We start from the raw sequence: 19,348 nt of genomic DNA on the forward strand, positions 1-19,348 counted from the left end.
GGATCTACCGTCAAGGAGAAGAGGGGAGGGGGAACCTGGAATGGGAAAGGGGGGGTCAGATAGGTAGGTGGTGACGACCAAGAATCACATCAACGCTATGGACACCCACGCCCGGCCACAATCTGTGTCTTGCTCTTGTGCCTCGTGGGAAACACAAAAAAAAAGACGGAAGAATGGAGGACGAGGACGGGGACGAGGACTGGGACAGAGGTACCAAAAGCATTTGAGTTTGGCTGGGCTGGGGTGGTGGAGGTGTTCGATGCCCTGTCAAATGGTCTGCTGGTCGGAGAATTTTTAGTGCCTGGCTGTAAAAGTGACTTTGGTGCTGAAGGTCAACCGACAATAAAATGGCCAACTGCCCACCTCCCCCCTTCGTTTCCTTTCCTGCTTCATTTCCCGTCTCATTTTTGCCCTTTTTTTCTTCCCCTTCCCACCGTCTGGATTGTTTTACAGCGTTGTTGCTGATTCTGCTGCCATATGAACAAGGCGTTGCTATCATTCTTCAAGTCCCTTTGCCCCAGAACGGACCCAGCGCTGTTAGTGCAAACGGCCAGTGGGAGCAGCACAAGAATAACAAGATGACAACGACAACATTTCCAGCGACACGTGGGGGGTTTGGGAAACTGAGGGAGAGGGAATGAGAAACGATGTCATCATCACCAGATTCTCGACTACGACCAGCACTGGATGGATTGACGAGCATGGGCTCATTAGGGGTGGGAGGACCACCCAGGGCGGGCAGGCCAGGATCACCTCCACGACCCCAATCCACTTCGCTCAAATCCGGGGCCCTGGGAAACGGCCTGAATGAGACAGGACTGGGCCATCAAACATGCGACAACCTCCTCTGCTGGCAGTTCGACAACTGCAAGAGAGAAAGGGAATGAGCATGGCTGTTGTCATTTTCAGGCTGGAATGTGCGGCAAAACAGGCACCAGACGACTGCTGGGCCAAGTCCAAGTCATGCGGTGATTATCGGCGGGGCAGCAATGCGGGAGGTGCGGCGGTCTGTCGGCGGTCAAGCGAGTCGCCAAATCTAGGCGCCGGTACATCTTGGGCGTCGGCAATGAGGACTCTTTCAATTCTGGCGACACTCTTCATACGGATTTCTCCTCATTTGTGTGACTTTTTTCCGTCACCGAGTGCTGCTCTTTGGGTTTGACTGTGGAGCGATTGGCTGCTGGTCGGGCCAAAGCCCATCCACCCATTATCAGCATCTCTGTCCCATCATGATCAAGACTTCAACGCCAACCATCCACCACTCTGTCACCGGGTCGGCTACCCCTGAGTATAAAGGGACATGGCTGCCCATCGGAAAACATGCCCGTTCATTTATACTTCATCCTCCTCGAGCTCGCTCCCGCAACAACCATGGCACGAGCATCGTGAGACCCTTCCCAGGATGTCAAGATCACCATGAGCACACAGCAAAAACACCCTCACCTCCTATTCTGGCTTTCGAAAAGTGTGACGCTTTGTTGGATATTGGACGGCCAGAATTTCCCTGGTTTCTGAAGCCAAGGAATATCACTTTCGATGCATAAGGCGTCTCTGTTCATGACCTTGTCAGAAACGGCTGACAGGGCTGTGAGGTGCCATTGGAAAACGCTGGCCATGATGGTGAACGGCCAGAGCGTCAGAGGCTCAGACAGAGCCTTTGGTGGAAACACACGGTGCACGGGCCACTGTTTTGGATGTCGCGCCTTATCTGTGGCTCTGATTGGTCATAGAGAGCGGGATGGACCCGCAAGACTAGGCCGTTTCAGGAGGGCCCCAAGGTTTGTCCGGCTGAAAAGCAACCAGCGTTCCTTTTCGCGGCGTGCGCTCTGTCACAGCACAGCACCACTGGACAGTGGACATCCGACAAGCACGCGCGACCTGGGTACTGAGGTAAGACCTGCCCTTTTGTTTCCCTCATCCACCCTATCCACCCCCGGCCTGCCGATTCGTTTCCGAACCTTATAGCAGAAGCCCGACGAGTGCCTTTTCCACGCCTCGAGCTGCAGGTCTGGCAAAAGCCGGGACTTCGTGGTGGTGACTGTGGAAGTCTCGAGCTTTGGGTGACCACCCGAGAGGCGCTGACGGCGAAAAATTCTCGCGGCTCCAGCATCAACCTCCGGACTCTTAGTTTCGAGTACGTCAAACCTTGGCCGTATGGCCTCCACTTTCTCATTCCTTCCCCGTGTCCCGGTGTCCGCCTGGTGGTTGCTGCTCGGGCAGGTGGTCCTGCTTGGAGCCGGCGGTTGTTTGGCTTTCCGGAGCCCGGTTGCTGGCTCCCGACGGTGCTCCCGAATCGGCATCCATCCATCGCATTTGCGACAGCGGCAGCTCAGGCCGTCGCAAGAAGTCTGCGACTCCGGGCAGGCTCTGTCCTGGGGTTTTTTTTTTTTTCTGCTGCTGCCACCCTCTGCTGTTCCCTCTCTGTGGCCCTGTTGCTGCTCGCTTGGGTGGACCCAGCACCACTCCCCCCCGGGCTGCCGCACCACACGCAAGCAGCAGAGCCCTGCACCCAGCGCCAGCCAGAATCCGGTGTCCCTGCCCCGTTTTAACCCACTGCACACACACACTCCTCTGCCATACCCGACCACCCACCGCGACGCGACTGATACTTGCTCCATCGCGAAAAGTCTCTGCCGTGCGACTCTGCATCTTTATTCCATCGTTTCCCTTTGACTGGCACGTGCTTTTATCGAATTACGTCGTCGCTAACCGCCGGTCGCAAAGGGTTTTCATTGAAGCTGATGGGTGCGACTCTCCCGTCCTCGTTGCCGTAACCACCTTCCCCCCGAGCCTCCATCACACATCGCGACCGCCATGAGTTGGATAAACGACGGCGCTGTTCCCTCTCACAATGGCAACGGCTTTGCGATCGCCGACCCGGCTGCTGTTGCCGGCGTCATGATGGACCCTTCGGCCTTTATGGGAAATCCCGCCCAATTCAACCCGCAGTTCGCGAACCCCCAGCAACTCGCCATGCAGAATACCCCGATGCGCAATGCCTCGCCGTCCTTTCCGAACGCGATGTATCAGACCAACTCAGTCATCCCATCGAAACGGGCTCGTCCCAGAGAAGATAGCATCGGACAGTCACCGCGACAGGCACCCGGCATGCTGCCAACCTCACGCGCCGAGACACCCCAGCAGTCGCCGTTTCCGGGCTATCAACCACCAGGCATGGCGCAACAACAAGGTGGCCAGCCGTCCCCATACCCTCATCTTCAGCAAAACGGCTCGGCCAATGCTACTCCGTCTCCCATAATGAGCAACCAGATGCGGCCAGGCAGTGTGCCACAGAGGGTGTCGACCGCATCTCCCCATCCATTCTCGCCTGCCGCGCAACAATTCCCACAGACGTCGCCGGTTCCATCTGAGCACGGAGGAAACCCGCAGGCTTTTATGCAACAGAATGCCTTTCCACAAGGCTTTAATCCTCAATTCACGGCCCAATCTCCTGCGAGGCCGTCGCCGTCGCCTAATCCCATGGGAAACCCCATGATGGCTCAGCACATGACCCAGATGCAAGGTCAGCTTCCCCAGCAAATACAACAGATGCCTCAGCAAATGCAAAATCCAATGGCGGGTCAGATGCAAAACATGATGCTGCAGCAACAGATGGGCCAAGGGCGCGGCGCAATGGATCCCCAAAAACAGCAGCAACTTCTGTATCAAATGCAGATGCAGCAGCAGCGGTCACTACAACAGCAAATCAATGCTCAGAACATGATGCAAATTGCTCCAAACGCAAACTTGACACCGGCTCAAATCCAAGCCCAAGCTCACGTCCAGGCTCAAGTTCAGCACCAAGCTCAGCAGAGGAATATGATGGCCGGCAGACCAGGTGTTCCGAACGGACAAATGCCACCAGGAGGAATGAGGCCCCAACAAGGCATACCGGCACAACAGTTTTTGAGGCAGGTTCCTCCAGCCCAGTTTCTAAATCAACTCCGCGCCTTTTTTGCCTCGAGCGGTCAGGTGATGGACCAAACGGTTCCCACCATTGGGAACCAGCCTATCGATCTACAAGCTTTGTTCCACGCAGTCATGAAATTTGGAGGATACCGTGCCGTCACACAATCAAATGGTTGGGTCCAGGTATCCATGGCCCTGAATATCCACCCGCAGCAAGTACCGGCGGCACCCTCCCACTTCAAAGCAATCTACGAGCGGTGGCTGTTCAAGTATGAGGAAATGGTCAAGATGCGCATGCAGCAGGGAGGGATGCAGAAGGCTCCGCAGATGGCCCCAGGAACGCCTACTAAGATTATGCCTCCTGGCCAGATGCCGGGGCAGATGATGCAGCCCGGTCAGCCATCACCACTCCAGCAAGGTCCGATGCCGTCGCCAGCCAAGCCTCCAGGTGGACAGCAAGCCGGCATGAACGGTTTCCCGGTTCACGGTCAACAGCCCATGATGCCTAGCCAGACCCACCAACAGCGCCACAGCTTGTCCAGAAGCATACAGGCCACGCCCACGAATGAGGACTTTTCTATGCAGTCTCCTGCCCAAGGAAAACCTGGCAGCATGTCTGTCCCCGGCTCGGCGCAGGCAGAAAATCAGGGAATGGCTGAGGAATTGGCGGGCACCGCCAAGTTTGCCGCCCCCTTTGCCACGAATCCCGAGGAGTACATGCCGTCTTCTCGGGAACACATATCATATGGAGGAGTTGACGCTAGCCTGATCAAGGTTGGCGAGGAGCTCCAAAACGCCAGGATCGACCTGCCAGCTGCCTATGAACTCGGGAATGTCGATCTCCATGCTATCACCAAGAGTCTCCAAAGCGGCATTCATGGCGAAGTTCGGCTTGCCCTCGATGTCCTTGCAAGGATTACGGCCAGTGACTTCCACTCTTTCGCGCCGACCAACACTATCCCGATCCCTCAAATTGAACTCAAGTTCTGTCCCGAGCTAGTAGAGGCGCTAGTAGACTGCGCAGAAGAGCAGATTGAGCTACTCGCCGAAAGTTCGGAGGAGGCGTCCAACGAGATTGTTATTTTGCCCTATGAGGATATTGTCCGGGCTTGTCGCATCGATAGGCTTACCGTCAAGAGCATCCCGGTCCATGGTTCCTCGGAGTATGACCTTGAGCGCGCGGCTGACAGGCTCATATGCATCACAACTATCTTCCGCAACATGTCCTGGCGCGATGATAACCATCCGGCTCTCGCCGATGAAGCCGTCATCAAGTTGTTGTGCGTGGTCATTAGATACATGGGAACACGCGAAATGCTGCTTCGGAGCAACGCAAACACACTGGATATCATGAAGGATCTGGTCACACTACTCAGCAACATTGCTGGTGCGATTGAAATACCAGGGCGAGAACAGGCCTTTTGCCTGTTGCAATTTCTGCTCGCCTTTGCACCCAATCCACCCCCGACGATGGTGAACGGCAAGCTGTACTTTTCAGTCTACGACCCTCGGTCGCACCCCTATCTCCCACACGCCGTTGATTCGCTGGCCAAACTACTCGCGCGGGACGAACCGAATCGGACACACTACAAGGCCATCTTCACGAATGAGTCTATGCTCAACACGTCTCCGCCCTGCGAACTGCTCACCAGAGCCTTTGCGCTTGCTATCGCCCCTATTCCCGACTGCACCAAGGAACCTCGCCACCCGTTGCCCCCGCTCGTCGAGGTTCGGAAACCCATCATCATGCAAGGTCTCCTCGCTGCCGACATTATGGCCGGGCTGGCGCCGGAGTTTGACAGCGGAGTGGCGCGATCATGGCTGGCCTCGGGTAATGGGTTTGCGCAGAACTTGTATGCGCTCGTCCGGCAAATCAGCAGTCTGTACGAAAACCAGGTTATGAGGCCAGGGCGTGGCCCGCCAAAGCGAGATGCCGAGCTCGTCTACATCTCCTCGGTCGGCATCAACTTGATCAGGAGGTTGTGCGAGAAGGCTAGGGACCCCCACCGCCCAGCAGGTGAGAGCGGTATTCCGCCCGAGATCCTGCCGGCGAGGGAAAGTGTCTTGCAGGCTCTGCAGATGCATGCCAGGGAATGGACCGTGGAAGGGATGTTGACTGACTTGGTCGCGTATGCCCGCCTGGTCCGCTGAAGCATCCTCATTGGGTAGTTTTCTGTATATGTTGTTGTAACCTATCAACCCTTTTTTGAAAAGTGTGTTGTTCATGGCGGTACTCTTTTTTCGGCGTTAGTTTAGCGAGCGAGCGTGGTTTTGGGCGCTTGGGTCATGTTTGAGTGGCTCATCTGGATAGAAAGAGAGATCTTGTTTTGCGTCTATATGTGAGGGGGGTCTTGGACAACGACTTTTCGACAGGGGCAGCCAACGATTGGTATGATATGTGTTGTATGGATCTTTATTTCGGTGTGATTTGGAAAAAAAGGATAGGTGTGGTAGGACTGGTTAAGGGGCGGTTTACATAGGTAGTCACAGTATTGAAACTGTGAGGCGTATTGAACATTTTGTCGCTTTGTTTGCATGTCGTACTACTATCGTCTCGTCGATCGATGTTCGGCGGTGTGTTGCAGCAAAATTCGGTCACTGACCGATCTTGAGGTTCAATGGACCCTAGATTGTATCATACAACTACCGTCGTCCTCCAGCATGGGGGTATATCATTTTCCATCTCCAGAACCGCATCTTGGCCTCCTGATATCATACACGGCCTCCCGTCTCCCGGCATTCACCCATTACAACCCCCTCTCCTCCAGGAAAGCAACAATCTCTGACCTATGGTGCCCCTATTTCCCTCAGCATCAGCGTTCCCATACTCGTCTTTTTGTCGGATGCAAACTCACCCGAACTTCCACATGCCCCGTCAAACTGTTGACTCTGATGTCGTTTGGCGACAGATTCAGCGCCTTGGCAAGCTCCTGCTTGAAGGCTATCCTGTTCCCCTCGATCTTTTTGATGATTGTGAGCTTGAAATTGCCGCCGCGCTTGGCGTCCTGGTAGACGGAGTAGTTGTTTGTGCGGGAGCGGCCGAGGACGAAGGGGAAGTATGTCTTTTGGCTTTGTCTTGGGAGGGATTGTGGTGGGGATGGGGAGGGTTTTTGGGGTTGGCTGGGAGCTGTGGAAAGGAACTGTCTGAGGAGGGGCGTGAGGGTTGGTTGTTGCCGGAGGAGGCGGGAGGGGAGGAGGGTTGGTCGAAGCATTGTGATGTTGTGGTGTTGTTGTTTCTGGTGAGGCACACTCGGGGTGGTGATTCGGGTGGGCAGGTTAAGCAAGGTCAAACGGACCGGATTGTGGTGGTGGTCGTCGTCGCAAGTGGCTGTCGTACTGATGCTATCTCGAAGCTCTCTTCGCGACTGCTGCATCGAAAAATGGTCGGTGCTCGGCGGAACAAATGGCCGGCGGCCGCCAGCAACAGTTTGGAGGGGACACAGACATGACGGGGGCATGTCAAAGCAAAAGCTTGAGGCGCACAGACCACATCTCTTCCCAATGCGGGTTGCCCACTGGAGGAGCATCGCACTTTGCAATTTTTGACCCCACCAAAGAGAGCGAAAGATACCCTCACTGAAAATTGGTCGGCTTTGTCAATTCGGCTCTTCTTTTCGCTCCCCCTGCCAGTACCCGACCACGTCCTCGTAGCCCCTCGATCGACCGACCGACCGAGACCTGCGATACGCCCCCTACCGACGGAATCGATTATTTTTCACGACTTCGTCACTCTCAACTCGGAGGATCTCATCACAATAACAACGACACCACAGCCCATCACCATCATGGCTTCCACCACCGCCAGCGGCGGGTCCGAGTACGACCTGCTCAACAAGCTCGCCCCCAACCTCGACCGCCACATGATCTTTCCCCTTCTCGAGTTCAGCGCCAGCCAGCTTGTTGACGAGGATGGACAGGTCAGGGATGAAGCCAAGGCGCGCCAGATCACACAGGCCAAGTTTGCGCTCACGAAGCGCACCAACATGACCGACTACGTCGCCAACCTGTACTGCGAGCTCGAAGGCCTCGACGAAGCCCCCGCCGAGTACACCGAGAGGAAAAAGCAGGTCTTCAGCCAGCTGGAGAAATACGAGCAACAGACCGCAAAGATCACAGAGCTCCTCGAGCGCGACGACGTTGTTAATGCCCTCCGAAGCGACAAGGTGGCCAACTTGGAGTTCTTGAAGCGGGAGCACGATGTAAGACTTGGTACTGTGCATATTGGGAAGGAAAGTTGTGATGCTGACTGGAGTGGTTGGACAACAGGTCACCATCGACATGGTCAACGCCCTCTTCGACCTGGGCAACCTTCAGTATAGCTGCGGTAACTACGGTGATGCCACTGAGACCCTCTACCGCTTCCGCGTCCTTTCCACAGACAACGACAAGGTCGCCTACGCCACATGGGGTAGACTGGCTTGCGAGATCCTCACCATGAGCTGGGAGTCGGCGTTGGAGGAGGTTCAAAAGGTCCGCGAAGTTATCGACTCGAAGCTGTCGCAAAACCCCCTCGCCCAACTGCAACACCGGACTTCCCTCATCCACTGGGCTCTCTTCCCCCTCTTTAACTACGACAAGGCCCGTGAGCCCATCCTCGACCTCTTCTTCAACGCCGGATACATCAACACCATCCAGGCCAACTGCCCTTGGATCCTGCGCTACCTTGCCGTGGCTGTTATCACCAACCGCACCAAGGCTAAGAACATGGGGGTCCAGCAGAAGCAGATGAAGGACATTGTCCGCATCGTCAAGCAGGAGGCCTACGAGTACCAAGACCCCATTACCCGCTTTGTGCACGCCCTTTGCATCGACTTCGATTTCGAGGAGGCCCAGCAACAGCTCGTCCTTGCTGAGGAGGTCCTCCGCGGCGACTTCTTCCTTCTTAACCATGCTGATGAGTTTGTCGACTCGGCCAGACATCTCATCTTCGAGAGCTACTGCAAGATCCACGCCCGTATTTCCCTTACCGACCTCAGCGCACGGTTGGGTCTCAACGCCGAGGCTGCCGAGAAGTGGATTGTCAACCTGATCCGCGACACCAGGTTGGACGCCAAGATTGACTACAAGGAGGGCACAGTTGTCATGAACCACCCACCGACCTCTGTCTACCAGCAGGTGATTGAGAAGACAAAGGGCGGTTTCTTCCGGACACAGGTTTTGACTTCTGCGGTTGGTGGCAGGTCATAAGGGAGAGCAGATGGTTGAGGATGTGCTTGCTGTAGAAGGAGATGCCGGGACCATGACATTTGCTTTTGTTACCCCTTCAAAAGAGAGAGAGAATGGGGGAATTTCTCTCATCATCCATCCGGAAAGCCGGAGAGAGAAGATGGGAGCTCCACGGGTTTGGCAGGTGGGGAGGCGGCGCGGCGTCAATCTAGACATTTCTGGGTGAGGAATAGGAGGAGACAAAGCAAAAATGGTTGATGTCTTTGCATTGCTCTCACGGTTTACCACAGTGGAATTGGAAGCGATGTAATATACCTCATTATCAGGCGTATTGACAAAAATGGCTTAATGGACTGTTTTGAATGAAGCTCTTCTGGTGTGTGGCCCTGTAACAAAAGCTCAAGGCTTGATGAGCAGCCCAGAAACGGTGTCATCTTTCTCATAGGAGCGAGCAAATGTCCAGGAGACAGACTTTCATGCCATTTCTGGGATATTTCGCTTCACTCCATCTGCCTCAGCCTTCCGTCAAGAAGAAGTGAAATGACACCATTTCCCAGCGTCTCATTTCAGCACTTTCAACCGCCATAAAAACTGGTAGACCACCACTCGCCGGAGCCGGTCACATGAAGAGCGTTTGCCGCACTTGCTCACGCAGACCTGCATTTTCTTCTCGTCTCATTGTGCCAAGGCAGAGCCTGGTCTTCTCTACCGTACTTAGAAGAGTCTCTTGCCACGACGTGCTTCCCCTCTCTTCCTCTTCCCCCACCTTCATTGCCGGTTTCTCGGCGTCCTTGACTCTAGTCTTCCCAAGAGGCAAAAGGACTTCTAGAACATCATCGTCCCTTCAGACATCAAAATGCCCCCTGAACGGCATTTCCGGGTTAAACTTTGGTACTGCGTAAGACCTTTTCCGTTCCAACCCTGCCCGTCGGGCGAATCTGCGGGTTTGACTTGAGGATGATGCTAAAACAACCGTAGCACCGATGCGGCGGAGGTCCTTATAACGAGCAAACACCTGTTTGTTTGGATCTTCACTGCCAGCATGTGGGGCCTTGCGAGCAGTGTATTGTTCAAAATGAATGGGTCCCTCGTTCCTGATCGTGGGGACTTGATGAAGGGTTTGTTTTGAGGAGGGCGTGTTGCTGGATTGTGTAGAGTGTTTGGAAAGATGTTTGTTGTGGTGTGTACGTGCGGGGACAGATCTCAGCTTTATGCATCACTGCATATTATTTGATGAGATGGCCCTGTGAGATGTAGTCAGAAACTTGCGGATAGTTCCTCACTTGAGAAATACACAATGATAGGCATCCAGGCATGCCACGTTTGGCTCTTCATGACAGTGGCTGCTGTTGCACAGCCATGCTTACCTACCTGCCTCACCGAATTGAGGCAAGCAGCGATCTTTCCGTGCAGCTTCCTGTTTCCATCCCTCTGCTCTGCTTTCCCCTACTTTCGGAAGTCACACTTTTCTCAACACTCGATCGCCTCAAAAGCATTCTGCCTTCTGTCTTGCAGCCCAACAAGTCCTGTTTTGTCATGCCTCGCTCACAGATACGGAACGCGGTCAGGAGGTCACTGAGAAAGGCCAAACCGGTACCTTCCGGTCGTCAAGGGGAGGGTGGTACGCCACCTGAGGAGGATAAGGGCGATGAAAACTACCAGTGTGGGGAGTATTGGTTTTGCGTAAGCTTGTTTGTACAGGTTTTGCTGAGTGTATGCTAAATTTAACTGGGGGTTTAGCACTGCTGTGGTGAGGGGCCGTATACGTTGTTTGAACGCGATTGTGAGAGCGGGGAGTGTGGACATCATGCTCGGTGTTTGAAATGTCACGTTGAGTGGGGGTGTGCGTGAGTGTGGTGGGTGGTGGCTAATATGTGTGTGGTGGGTGGTGGCTAATATGTGTGCCGTCGGGGTTGAAGAATTGTCCCAAGTCTCAGTTTGCCGAAAACATAACATGTCGATTGAATGCAAATACCAACTACAACTGGCCAAAGATCATACACTCTTCTCAAGTAGATATCTACCATGACGAATGGAAATCGCCCAAGGCAAAGACTCGAATGAATGCAGGACAGGGAGAATTGGCCAAGATGATGTTGTCCTCGTTATTCTCGCTGGGATGGGCACTATAAACGCTGCCAATGCTGCCCGCGACCTCCTATCCAGCTATGTCAAAATCCGATTATGTCTTGTTGTGGGTATCAGCGGAGGTGTGCCATCACCCGAAGTTTCCGGACATGACGACGATATTCGATTGGGCGATGTTATTATCTGATCATCAATAAATTTGTCTGAGCATCTAAATAAACAGCACGGTAAGCATGGAAGCGAAGTTGAGAACACCGTAATCGCCAGCAGGCGAAGCCATAAAATACGTAATCACGAGCAGGCGAAGAACTAATAAAAAGGGATCGTTAGCCAGCGAACATAGCATAGTATCTCCATCCAAGCTTTGGTCTGGCAAATCTTTTAACTAGTGGCCCTCTTTGATCGAAAGACCTCCGACAGTAATTTCGTATCGATAGACTAGCGGATGATTTGGGGCAGGATAGAACATCCGTAATAGATAGTCACGAGACTTTGATTCTTTCTAATCCGGAAGACGGTTTCCAGACGGTGGGGGACTATAGGTAAGCTTTCTAGGTAATTGTTAGGGTCTTGTTTTCTATCGAGCCCCTTCTTGTCAACGGCAGACTGATAGCTGTCGGATTCAAAGCCACCCAAGCATATAATTTTCTAATGCGCTGTCTCAATATTGCCAGTCAGTTCCAATCTCCCTCAAGTCCTCTATCAAAGCCGGCGGGTTATCCAGCCCGGCAAAGGTACCTCCAAAATCATGATCTGCCACGCTGTCAACATCTGATCTAGCATCAGCAGAACGGTTCCAGACACAAAGACTTACTTCGATACTCGGTAAGATTCCCAACCATTGCAATCACCTCCCGAGGCCAAAAAGCAGTGTTGTACTTGAAGAAGCTCACAAGAAGCGGCGCATCCGTCCTCGCCCGTCTCGGCACTCTTTCAAAGGCACCCGGATCTTGAGCGTAGATGTATATCGATGATCGAAATGTCCCCGTGAGGTAGTAGAGTGAAACACAACGCAACAATTCGTTTGTCGTTAATATGGATGGGGCTGTACCGGCTCTTGGGTCCGACCCTGTGAAGAATGTCAGTGATGTGCCAGCGGCCTGTGTCAGGGCTACCCTACAGTCAATGTACTTGTCGCCTATCCAGGCTAGTTGTCCTACAGGGTTGTCGTGTAGGGCCAAGCCAACTGTGTTGGGCTGTATGGCAGACGTGAGTTAGTTGTTGTAGAAGTCATCCAATAATGCAAGTTACCTTACTAACCTTGGTTGTCTGCATAACAAAATATCCCATACCATTGACACCCCATTCCACCGACCTTTGCAATTCGAATTGCTCCAGCGGCGAAAGAGAAATATTCCTCGCTGAAATCTCCTCAGGGGTAGTAGGATGAAAGAACATAAACACAAGATGGGCAGCTCTTGCTGTGGCGTTGAACTCATCGTACAAAGTAAACGAGATAGCCACGCCATGAGCAGTTCCGTGGACAGCGTAGGTTTCATAGCCAAGGACCTTCGTCATGAGCGTGTTGTACACACGTGCTGTGTCATCCAACGTCCATTTTTGTGGCGGGGATGATGAGAATGCAAACCCGGGCAGTGAAGGGATGATGATGTCAAATGAGACATTTCTGCCGGTGGACGTTCTTGCTTGTTGGGTCAGGTCTTTGATGATGGGTAGAAACTCTAGAAACGAGCCGGGCCAGCCATGGCATAGAAGCAATGGTATTGCGTTTGGGTCTTTGGACTTTTCGTGGATGAAGTGGATTTGGAGACCCTCAATCGTCACTGCGTAATGATGGAATCTTAAAAAAAATAAAAATGTATCAGTCCTTTGGGCTAGCTAGTTCTAGGAGACAGACATACTTGTTGATAGACGCTTGTTCTCGTTCCCAGTCAAAATCATGAAGCCATTCTTGCTTCAGTGCTTTGAGAGCGTCGAGATCAATCCCGAAGGAAGACCCAATCCCTGGATACTGCGGTTTCGCCGGAAGCTGTGTTGACCGGATGAGATCCAGCATGTGAGGAACATTCTTCGAAAGGTTTACCCGAAATGGTTTAACCTTAAAGGGAGCCGCAGGTGATGGGATCGTCAATGCCGGTGTAACAAGACCAAGCAGCGATGTCGCGAGGGTTACCAGTCTGAGCAGCATCATCTTGACGCTGTGGAACTTGTCTTTGCGCAAGCTGCATGAGAAAATGTCTTAGCTAAAACAATGCAGCATTCTAATGTGACCCTTCTAGCGTCTATCGCGTCTACCTATATCTCGGTGATTTCCAATTTTGGCCGTTTCCGCTGGTTACCTGTGGTGTGTGACCAGCGGCTTATACGTCCTTATGCGGAGCCATTCACCTTTGACTGTCCGACCGCGAATTTCTCGCCCAACGTTACCCATGCGGCCACATAACTCAGAGTACGGAACGCTTTCGGATCAGCATGGTCGCCGAACCCCTTTTGCAGTGCATGCTCAACTGCGGCCCAGTTCACAAAGCCGAGGCCCTCAACTGCCTGTCTGGTCAGGAGGGTCTCAAACATGCGGTGCAAAGGACCCCCTTTAGGCCATTTGGTTGGTGCCAGGAAAGGGTGTTTTCTCCGTCGGTAAAGCTCATCGGTAATGAATGGCCTTACCGCCTCACGTAGAATCCATTTTTCAGTAAGACTGTGAAGACCAGAGCCGGCTGTCTTCCAAAGGGGACCCTGCTTTTCTCCTTGCTTTGGCGTGGCTGTTTCGGCGGGATTGTACGATAGCTTAAGGCTGGGAGGAAGTCGGTTCACGTACTCGGCCAAGTGATGATCCAGGAAAGGGGTACGTGCCTCAACACTGTGTGCCATCTCTGTCCGGTCGCCCAGACACGACAAAAGGACATTGGCAAGACAGCTCTTATTCCACATGTACAGGGCAGTGTGCAGTGGGTGCCAGCGCCCTCGCATCTTGGCGCGAACAGAAGCTGGGTGTGATGTAATAAGCGTGGCCCGGCAGTCGAGGTCTTGAAACTTGGATTGGACCCAGGGTGCAAAGAGGCCCTGGGTGGGATGCCACGCCAGGATACTCTCAGCCATACCCCGGGCGTTCGCGTCGGAAAGCGAGGGGTGGTCGAGCCGGCCGTCGTACTGGTTAGCACCAATATTGCGCCAGATGGCTCTCATCTCGGCATCCGTGGTCTGTCTCATGGCCTCGCGAAGCTCGTTGTCAGAGCTGAGTGTCGTATCTGGCAGCGCGAGGTCTGGCTCGCAGAGAAACTCGGCAGGGAAGTAGGGATATCCAGCAAAATGCTCGTCGGCTCCTTCACCCGTGAGAACGACCTTGACACCATGATCTCGAGGTAGCGTAGACAAAGCAAACTTGGCCACGGTGTTGAGGTCGAAGTGGTGATGCTCGCAATGCCACACGGTGTCGGAAAAGTCGCTTGCCAGACGTGCCTCGTTGACATCGACTTTGATGGTTTCAACCCCAAGCCATTTTGCTGTTCTTTCTGCGATACTGGACTCGTCATAACCGGATTCTTCTGGGAATCGAACACTGAAGCAGGTGACTGGAGTGGTTGGTGCACGGTCTCCAATTTTTACATGCTCCGTCTTTGCCAGGTGGGTGACGATACCAGCGACAGCTGACGAGTCGATGCCACCAGACAGGTAAATGCCAACTGGGACATCAGCGCGCAGCCTGAGACGAATCGAATCGACCAGCCTTTCACGAACACCTTCGACCATCTCTTCAAGCGGCCTTGTCTCGACTTTGGTCTACCATGTGTTAGCACTATTCCCGCAAGAATGGCCAAACGGCGATATCCTTGTTACTGACCTTATCTTCATACTCAGCGTCCCAGTATACTTGATCTTCGATCCCCTTCTCCTCTGTCACCTGAAGCCAATGCCCAGGAAGGACCTTGTGGACTCCCTTGAAGAGGGTCCTGTCGTCAAGCATCCACCCACCGCTGACGATAGCATCAACGTCCCACTCGGCCTTCCATCCCAGAGGCAAAAAAGCCTTGGCCTCTGAGGCGATCAAGAGTCGATCGTTCGACATAGTCCACACCAGCGGCTTGATACCGAACCGATCGCGAGCAGCGATCACTCTTCTTTTCCCCTCACGGCGATCATACAAGACGAATGCAAATTCTCCCCGCAAGTACTTGAAGAAATGAGGAGCGCCGTGGATCTTGTACAAGGCTACCACGAGTTCACTGTCGCTTTCTCCTCGAAATTGGTAGCCATGCTGTTCGCGACACTCCTCCCACAGTCTATCTTGGTCGTAGATCTCCCCGTTTACGACAGCATGGATGCTTCCATCATCACTGACAAGGGGTTGAGAGCCGCTGGGAGAAAGGTCGTTGATGGATAAGCGGCAGTGACCAAGGGCAATGCTGCTGTCTTGGCTGATCCAGACTCCGGCTTCATCTGGGCCACGATGATTCAGGATGTCGATGGAGGACCGAAGTTGCTTTTCAATGGGACCAGCCGAGAATGTTGAGTCATTTGTCTGAGCTGAATTGTGTGCTGGAGGGGTTTGTTTGGCGACGGCAGGCTGTGAATCAAGCCTGCCTCGCGGGAGGGCAATGCTGGCTGTGATGCCGCACATCTTCAGACAAGGATGGTGGAAATCGTCAGGTATGATACCCTAGTTGGCTTTCGTGATGTATCAGTGTTTATGCTTTGTCGAAGTGTTGACTTTGGACAGCGAGAATGGTTTCTACAGCACCAGTGCATCAATCTAGTCTGACCCAAAGATAACCTGGGCCTCTATTGATAACTTACATGGCTGTCGACTTACTAGTCGATGGTTAGTTTCCAGGTTCCTCATTTTAACTATCTCCGAATCAGTCAAGTTCGGCCCGGTGCCGTTTTTGGCCATGTAGCTGCTTCGCCCGCCGTCTTGATTCGCCACCACGTCAGTTTCACTACATCTGCCGCTGATCAACGGTAGACTGCATGCAGAAGAACTGTTTCACTCGACACCACCTTAGCAAAGTGACGATCACTAGTTCTACCTGCATCGCGAAAACACCATCACGATAGAGGCTACCGCCAAAGCTCCAGTCATGCAGCAACAATTTCACCTCGGGACGCTCATTCAGGGGCACTGCCACGAGGTCGACATGTCCACGATGGAGACACTCGACGAACTCAAAAGTGAATTGGGGAGGACTTTTGGATTTGTCGATGCAACGTGTGAGTCTTACGAAATTACAGCAAGGGATAATGAGATAACTGCATGCTAACTACAGTTTCATTGCAGCGATCACTTTCTTTAGCCCCACAATAGGAACGCTGACTTCTCTTGAAGAAGTCAAGTCTTGTGATGGCCCGGTGGAGCTACGAGGCTCCCAAGATTCATCGGTCCGCATTCCGCCCGGACCAAAGACGCTTCCCGTCGTCGGTAACCACTATGAGCTGTATCCCGACCCCCTTGGAAATTTCGACAGACTCTTTTCACGATATGGGCCCATGATCAAGACTGTAAACATGGGAACAACAACTTACCACACCAATGACCCAGAAATATCACGACACATTTTGCTCGAGGGAGAATTCTTCACCAAAGCAACATCCAACCCCTCGCACCCGTTGTACTACCTCAGCGAGCAGAATGCACTCTTCACCTGTGACACAGCATCTCCTGCCTTTGCCATCAGCCACAAATTTGTTCCACCTGCACTGTCACCCCGCGCCATAGCTCACCATGCACCACTCATCAGAGCAGCAGCGCGGGATATTTTCCCCGTCCTTGATGAGCTCTCCACCAAAGACCTTGCATTCAACGTCTATCAATACATGTTCAAAATGGGCGGCCAGGTTATTTGGCGTGTAGTAGCCGGGCAGGACCTGCAGCATTTCAAAGCGGTCAACACACCGCCGGCGTTACCAATCAGGCTGTTTGGGCAATATCTGCACCTCATGAAGAAAGTCTCGCTGCGCCCCGCTTGGTACGGACGACTGCCATTTGGGGATGCAGCCCGACTACGTGCAGTGCGCGATGAACTTTGGGCGGAGATTGCCAGAGCCCTGAGGGAATGTGCTTCACCTGACGGGGAGACGCTGTCGCTATCAGATCCGACTGCGTCGTTGAAAGCGACATGTATTGCTGATTATCTCAGCCTGGTTAGAGACGACAAGGGCCAGGGACTACCTGAGGAGATGCTTTTGGCCAACACTGTGGCGGTGCTGGGTGCTGGTTTCACTACCAGTGCCTCGCTACTGTCATGGAGTCTCTATGCGCTAGTAAAATATCCAGGCAATCAAGAGAGGCTCCTGCAAGAGCTTGTCGACCATGGGGCAGACAGCGAGAAGGACTGGACTTACGACCAGTTGCATGCCATGAAGTTTCTCGACTCCTTCATCAAAGAAACGCAACGGCTCCACAGTCCAAGTTTCCAGACAACGAGAAACGCAAAGAAGGATCTCATCTTGCCTGGTGGTTACTTCATCCCGGAGGGCTCCGTTGTCACGACGTGCTTTCCAAGCCTGCACAAGAATCCAGCTCACTGGGACAAACCATTGAAATTTGACCCAGACAGGTGGCTCGAGCAGGGGTTTGCTGCCCAGGCAGCTCGCAAGGGGCTTTACACACCCTTTGCTGCGGGCAAGAGAGGATGTGTGGGGTTTAATCTGGCACTGGCCGAGGTCAAGATGGTGTTGGCTGAATTGGTATACAACTACAAGTTTGAGGATGCGTCACCGGAAGCTGTTGTTTATGACCCAGAGTTTCTGGTTACTCGGCCACTCAACTTCTATGCGAGTGCCACGAGGAGGACGGAATGGCCATCAAAGAGAGCTGAGTAATGAGGGTTTTATTTTTCTATGTTTCGAAGGGGCGTGTTTGCTTTCGTTGACTTCATGTTCATACTTGGTTTCTTTGTAATCATAGACATATTCGTCACACGAAGAGGGGCAGCCGCTACACTTGGGAAATATCATAGCTTAGCGAAGGCGTCAGAAAATGGAAACTATTGTTTTTGAGTTCAAACAAATTATCTTGGAGATTTGCGTGTTGCTCTTCTCACCCACCAGCTCACCATTGTCCTTGGCACTGACCCCTGAGCTAATTTAGGGGTTTGTTTACCTTTCCCCCTATCCACACCGACCCCTGAATGGCTGCCCCACTTTTCCTCACACTCTTTTTCCTTGCTGGCGACGGCCGAATTCATCGGAATGTGGTGTGAAACTTTGGATCTGCTCGGGGAAGTGACAAATACAGATTCGGACGTTCGCTTCTTGTCCGCTTTTGGCACGCTCCGAGTGTGCAGGTGTTGCAATGCTGTGCGACAACCCAGTGTGGCTCAGAGCGACATTGCCGTACCTGTCAATAACCGCCTCAAGCAGTCCATTGCCCCGTGGATTCAGACCGCAAATGCCGTTGATACCTATGTAGTAAGCAACCAAATCATTTCCCTATTCTATCCTTCCAAGCCTAGGCGCTGCACAGCATATCGTCGATCCCGCATTGCCAACATGGCACAAATCACCAGCGCACACCTCCAGACGCACAACACAGCCAAAGACCTCTGGGTGGCAGTTCATGGATACGGCAAGTCAAAATATCTCTTCTTTTTTCCCCCTTACCTACCTACGGCTAACAAGAAGTGCAGTCTACGACCTGACTTCATTCGCAGCCGACCACCCTGGCGGCATTGACGTCCTTCTCGAATGCGCCGGCACTGACGCAAGCGAGCCGTACGATTACGCTGGGCATGGAGATGATGCGACAACGACGATGCAAAAGTTTAGGGTTGGGGAGCTCGCTGGGTATCGCCATGCCAAGAGCAAGACAAACACGGGTGGGGGGAGGCCTGTTGCAGAGTCTGCTAGTGGTAAGGGGTCGTCGTCGTGGATTGTGAAGGCCACATCGGTGCTCAATTCCAGGATGTTTTTGTCCTGTCTGATCGGCGGTGCTGCGTTGCTTGGGTTGAAATTACTTCAGCGAGCGCCTGTTGAAGGGGTAAATGGGCGATCGTTCAGTGGGGTGGAACCAGTGTATTCTTTCTTGGGGGGGTTGCTTGTCGCGACAGTGGTCTGTCTTGTTGGTGCTGGGTATGTCTACAATGAGTTTAATCGGACGCTGAAGCCTGAGAAGGACGTGTTCGATTATCCAGCGCTCATTCCAAGGAGAAGAGACCAAAAGCTTGAAACATTGAGCACTTAGGCCAGCTTTGGGGTAAGGCTGTTTTAGATAGACATATACTGTACATAG

General features: G+C 53.1%; 8 protein-coding genes across 8 annotated transcripts; 5 read left to right on the top strand and 3 right to left on the bottom strand.

The window, feature by feature from the left end:
- Positions 1-24: 24 nt before the first annotated feature.
- QC762_502190 (uncharacterized protein) lies at positions 25-6,060 on the top strand (the record flags this gene model as incomplete). Its single annotated transcript, XM_062890645.1, has 3 exons — positions 25-1,890; positions 2,007-2,134; positions 2,820-6,060. Exons 1-3 carry the CDS (start codon positions 1,537-1,539, stop codon positions 6,058-6,060), a joined length of 3,723 nt encoding a protein of 1,240 aa, XP_062741521.1. The 5' UTR covers positions 25-1,536.
- A 448-nt stretch (positions 6,061-6,508) lies between these two features.
- On the bottom strand, positions 6,509-7,336 carry img2 (54S ribosomal protein img2, mitochondrial). The gene is made up of 2 exons (XM_062890644.1): positions 6,765-7,336; positions 6,509-6,707 (listed from the first exon to the last, which is right to left on the bottom strand). The coding sequence occupies exons 1-2, from the start codon at positions 7,281-7,283 to the stop codon at positions 6,657-6,659; spliced, it is 570 nt and encodes a 189-aa protein (XP_062741522.1). The 5' UTR covers positions 7,284-7,336; the 3' UTR covers positions 6,509-6,656.
- Positions 7,337-7,694: 358 nt separating this feature from the next.
- INT6 (eukaryotic translation initiation factor 3 subunit E) lies at positions 7,695-10,402 on the top strand (the record flags this gene model as incomplete). Its single annotated transcript, XM_062890643.1, has 3 exons — positions 7,695-8,108; positions 8,176-9,973; positions 10,054-10,402. The coding sequence occupies 2 exons, from the start codon at positions 7,695-7,697 to the stop codon at positions 9,094-9,096; spliced, it is 1,335 nt and encodes a 444-aa protein (XP_062741523.1). The 3' UTR covers positions 9,097-9,973; positions 10,054-10,402.
- Positions 10,403-11,194: 792 nt separating this feature from the next.
- Positions 11,195-11,350, top strand: QC762_502160 (uncharacterized protein; the record flags this gene model as incomplete). Its single annotated transcript, XM_062890642.1, has 1 exon — positions 11,195-11,350. The coding sequence occupies one exon, from the start codon at positions 11,195-11,197 to the stop codon at positions 11,348-11,350; it is 156 nt and encodes a 51-aa protein (XP_062741524.1).
- Positions 11,351-11,689: 339 nt separating this feature from the next.
- QC762_502150 (uncharacterized protein) lies at positions 11,690-13,315 on the bottom strand (the record flags this gene model as incomplete). The annotated part of the gene is made up of 4 exons (XM_062890641.1): positions 11,690-11,916; positions 11,978-12,359; positions 12,424-12,964; positions 13,026-13,315. The coding sequence occupies 4 exons, from the start codon at positions 13,313-13,315 to the stop codon at positions 11,825-11,827; spliced, it is 1,305 nt and encodes a 434-aa protein (XP_062741525.1). The 3' UTR covers positions 11,690-11,824.
- A 179-nt stretch (positions 13,316-13,494) lies between these two features.
- On the bottom strand, positions 13,495-15,924 carry QC762_502140 (uncharacterized protein; the record flags this gene model as incomplete). The annotated part of the gene is made up of 2 exons (XM_062890640.1): positions 14,963-15,924; positions 13,495-14,901 (listed from the first exon to the last, which is right to left on the bottom strand). The coding sequence occupies exons 1-2, from the start codon at positions 15,737-15,739 to the stop codon at positions 13,495-13,497; spliced, it is 2,184 nt and encodes a 727-aa protein (XP_062741526.1). The 5' UTR covers positions 15,740-15,924.
- On the top strand, positions 15,740-18,128 carry QC762_502130 (uncharacterized protein). The gene is made up of 3 exons (XM_062890639.1): positions 15,740-15,768; positions 15,953-16,329; positions 16,397-18,128. Exons 2-3 carry the CDS (start codon positions 16,200-16,202, stop codon positions 17,938-17,940), a joined length of 1,674 nt encoding a protein of 557 aa, XP_062741527.1. The 5' UTR covers positions 15,740-15,768; positions 15,953-16,199; the 3' UTR covers positions 17,941-18,128.
- A 481-nt stretch (positions 18,129-18,609) lies between these two features.
- Positions 18,610-19,300, top strand: QC762_502125 (uncharacterized protein; the record flags this gene model as incomplete). The annotated part of the gene is made up of 2 exons (XM_062890638.1): positions 18,610-18,685; positions 18,747-19,300. The coding sequence occupies 2 exons, from the start codon at positions 18,610-18,612 to the stop codon at positions 19,298-19,300; spliced, it is 630 nt and encodes a 209-aa protein (XP_062741528.1).
- Between the last annotated feature and the right edge of the window lie 48 nt (positions 19,301-19,348).

This window comes from Podospora pseudocomata, chromosome 5 (assembly GCF_035222375.1).
Source record: "Podospora pseudocomata strain CBS 415.72m chromosome 5, whole genome shotgun sequence".
In the NCBI taxonomy this organism is placed as follows: Eukaryota; Fungi; Ascomycota; class Sordariomycetes; order Sordariales; family Podosporaceae; genus Podospora; species Podospora pseudocomata.

Bases quoted from the DNA above. Each gene is read 5' to 3' on its own strand.
- img2 (XM_062890644.1), bottom strand. From the start codon at position 7,283: ATGCAGCAGTCGCGAAGAGAGCTTCGAGATAGCATCAGTACGACAGCC. The intron at 6,708-6,764 runs GTGAGTTTGCAT...TGAGGGAAATAG, and splicing joins CGGGGCATGTGGAAGTTCGG to GGGCACCATAGGTCAGAGAT.
- QC762_502130 (XM_062890639.1), top strand. From the start codon at position 16,200: ATGCAGCAACAATTTCACCTCGGGACGCTCATTCAGGGGCACTGCCAC. The intron at 16,330-16,396 runs GTGAGTCTTACG...GTTTCATTGCAG, and splicing joins TGGATTTGTCGATGCAACGT to CGATCACTTTCTTTAGCCCC.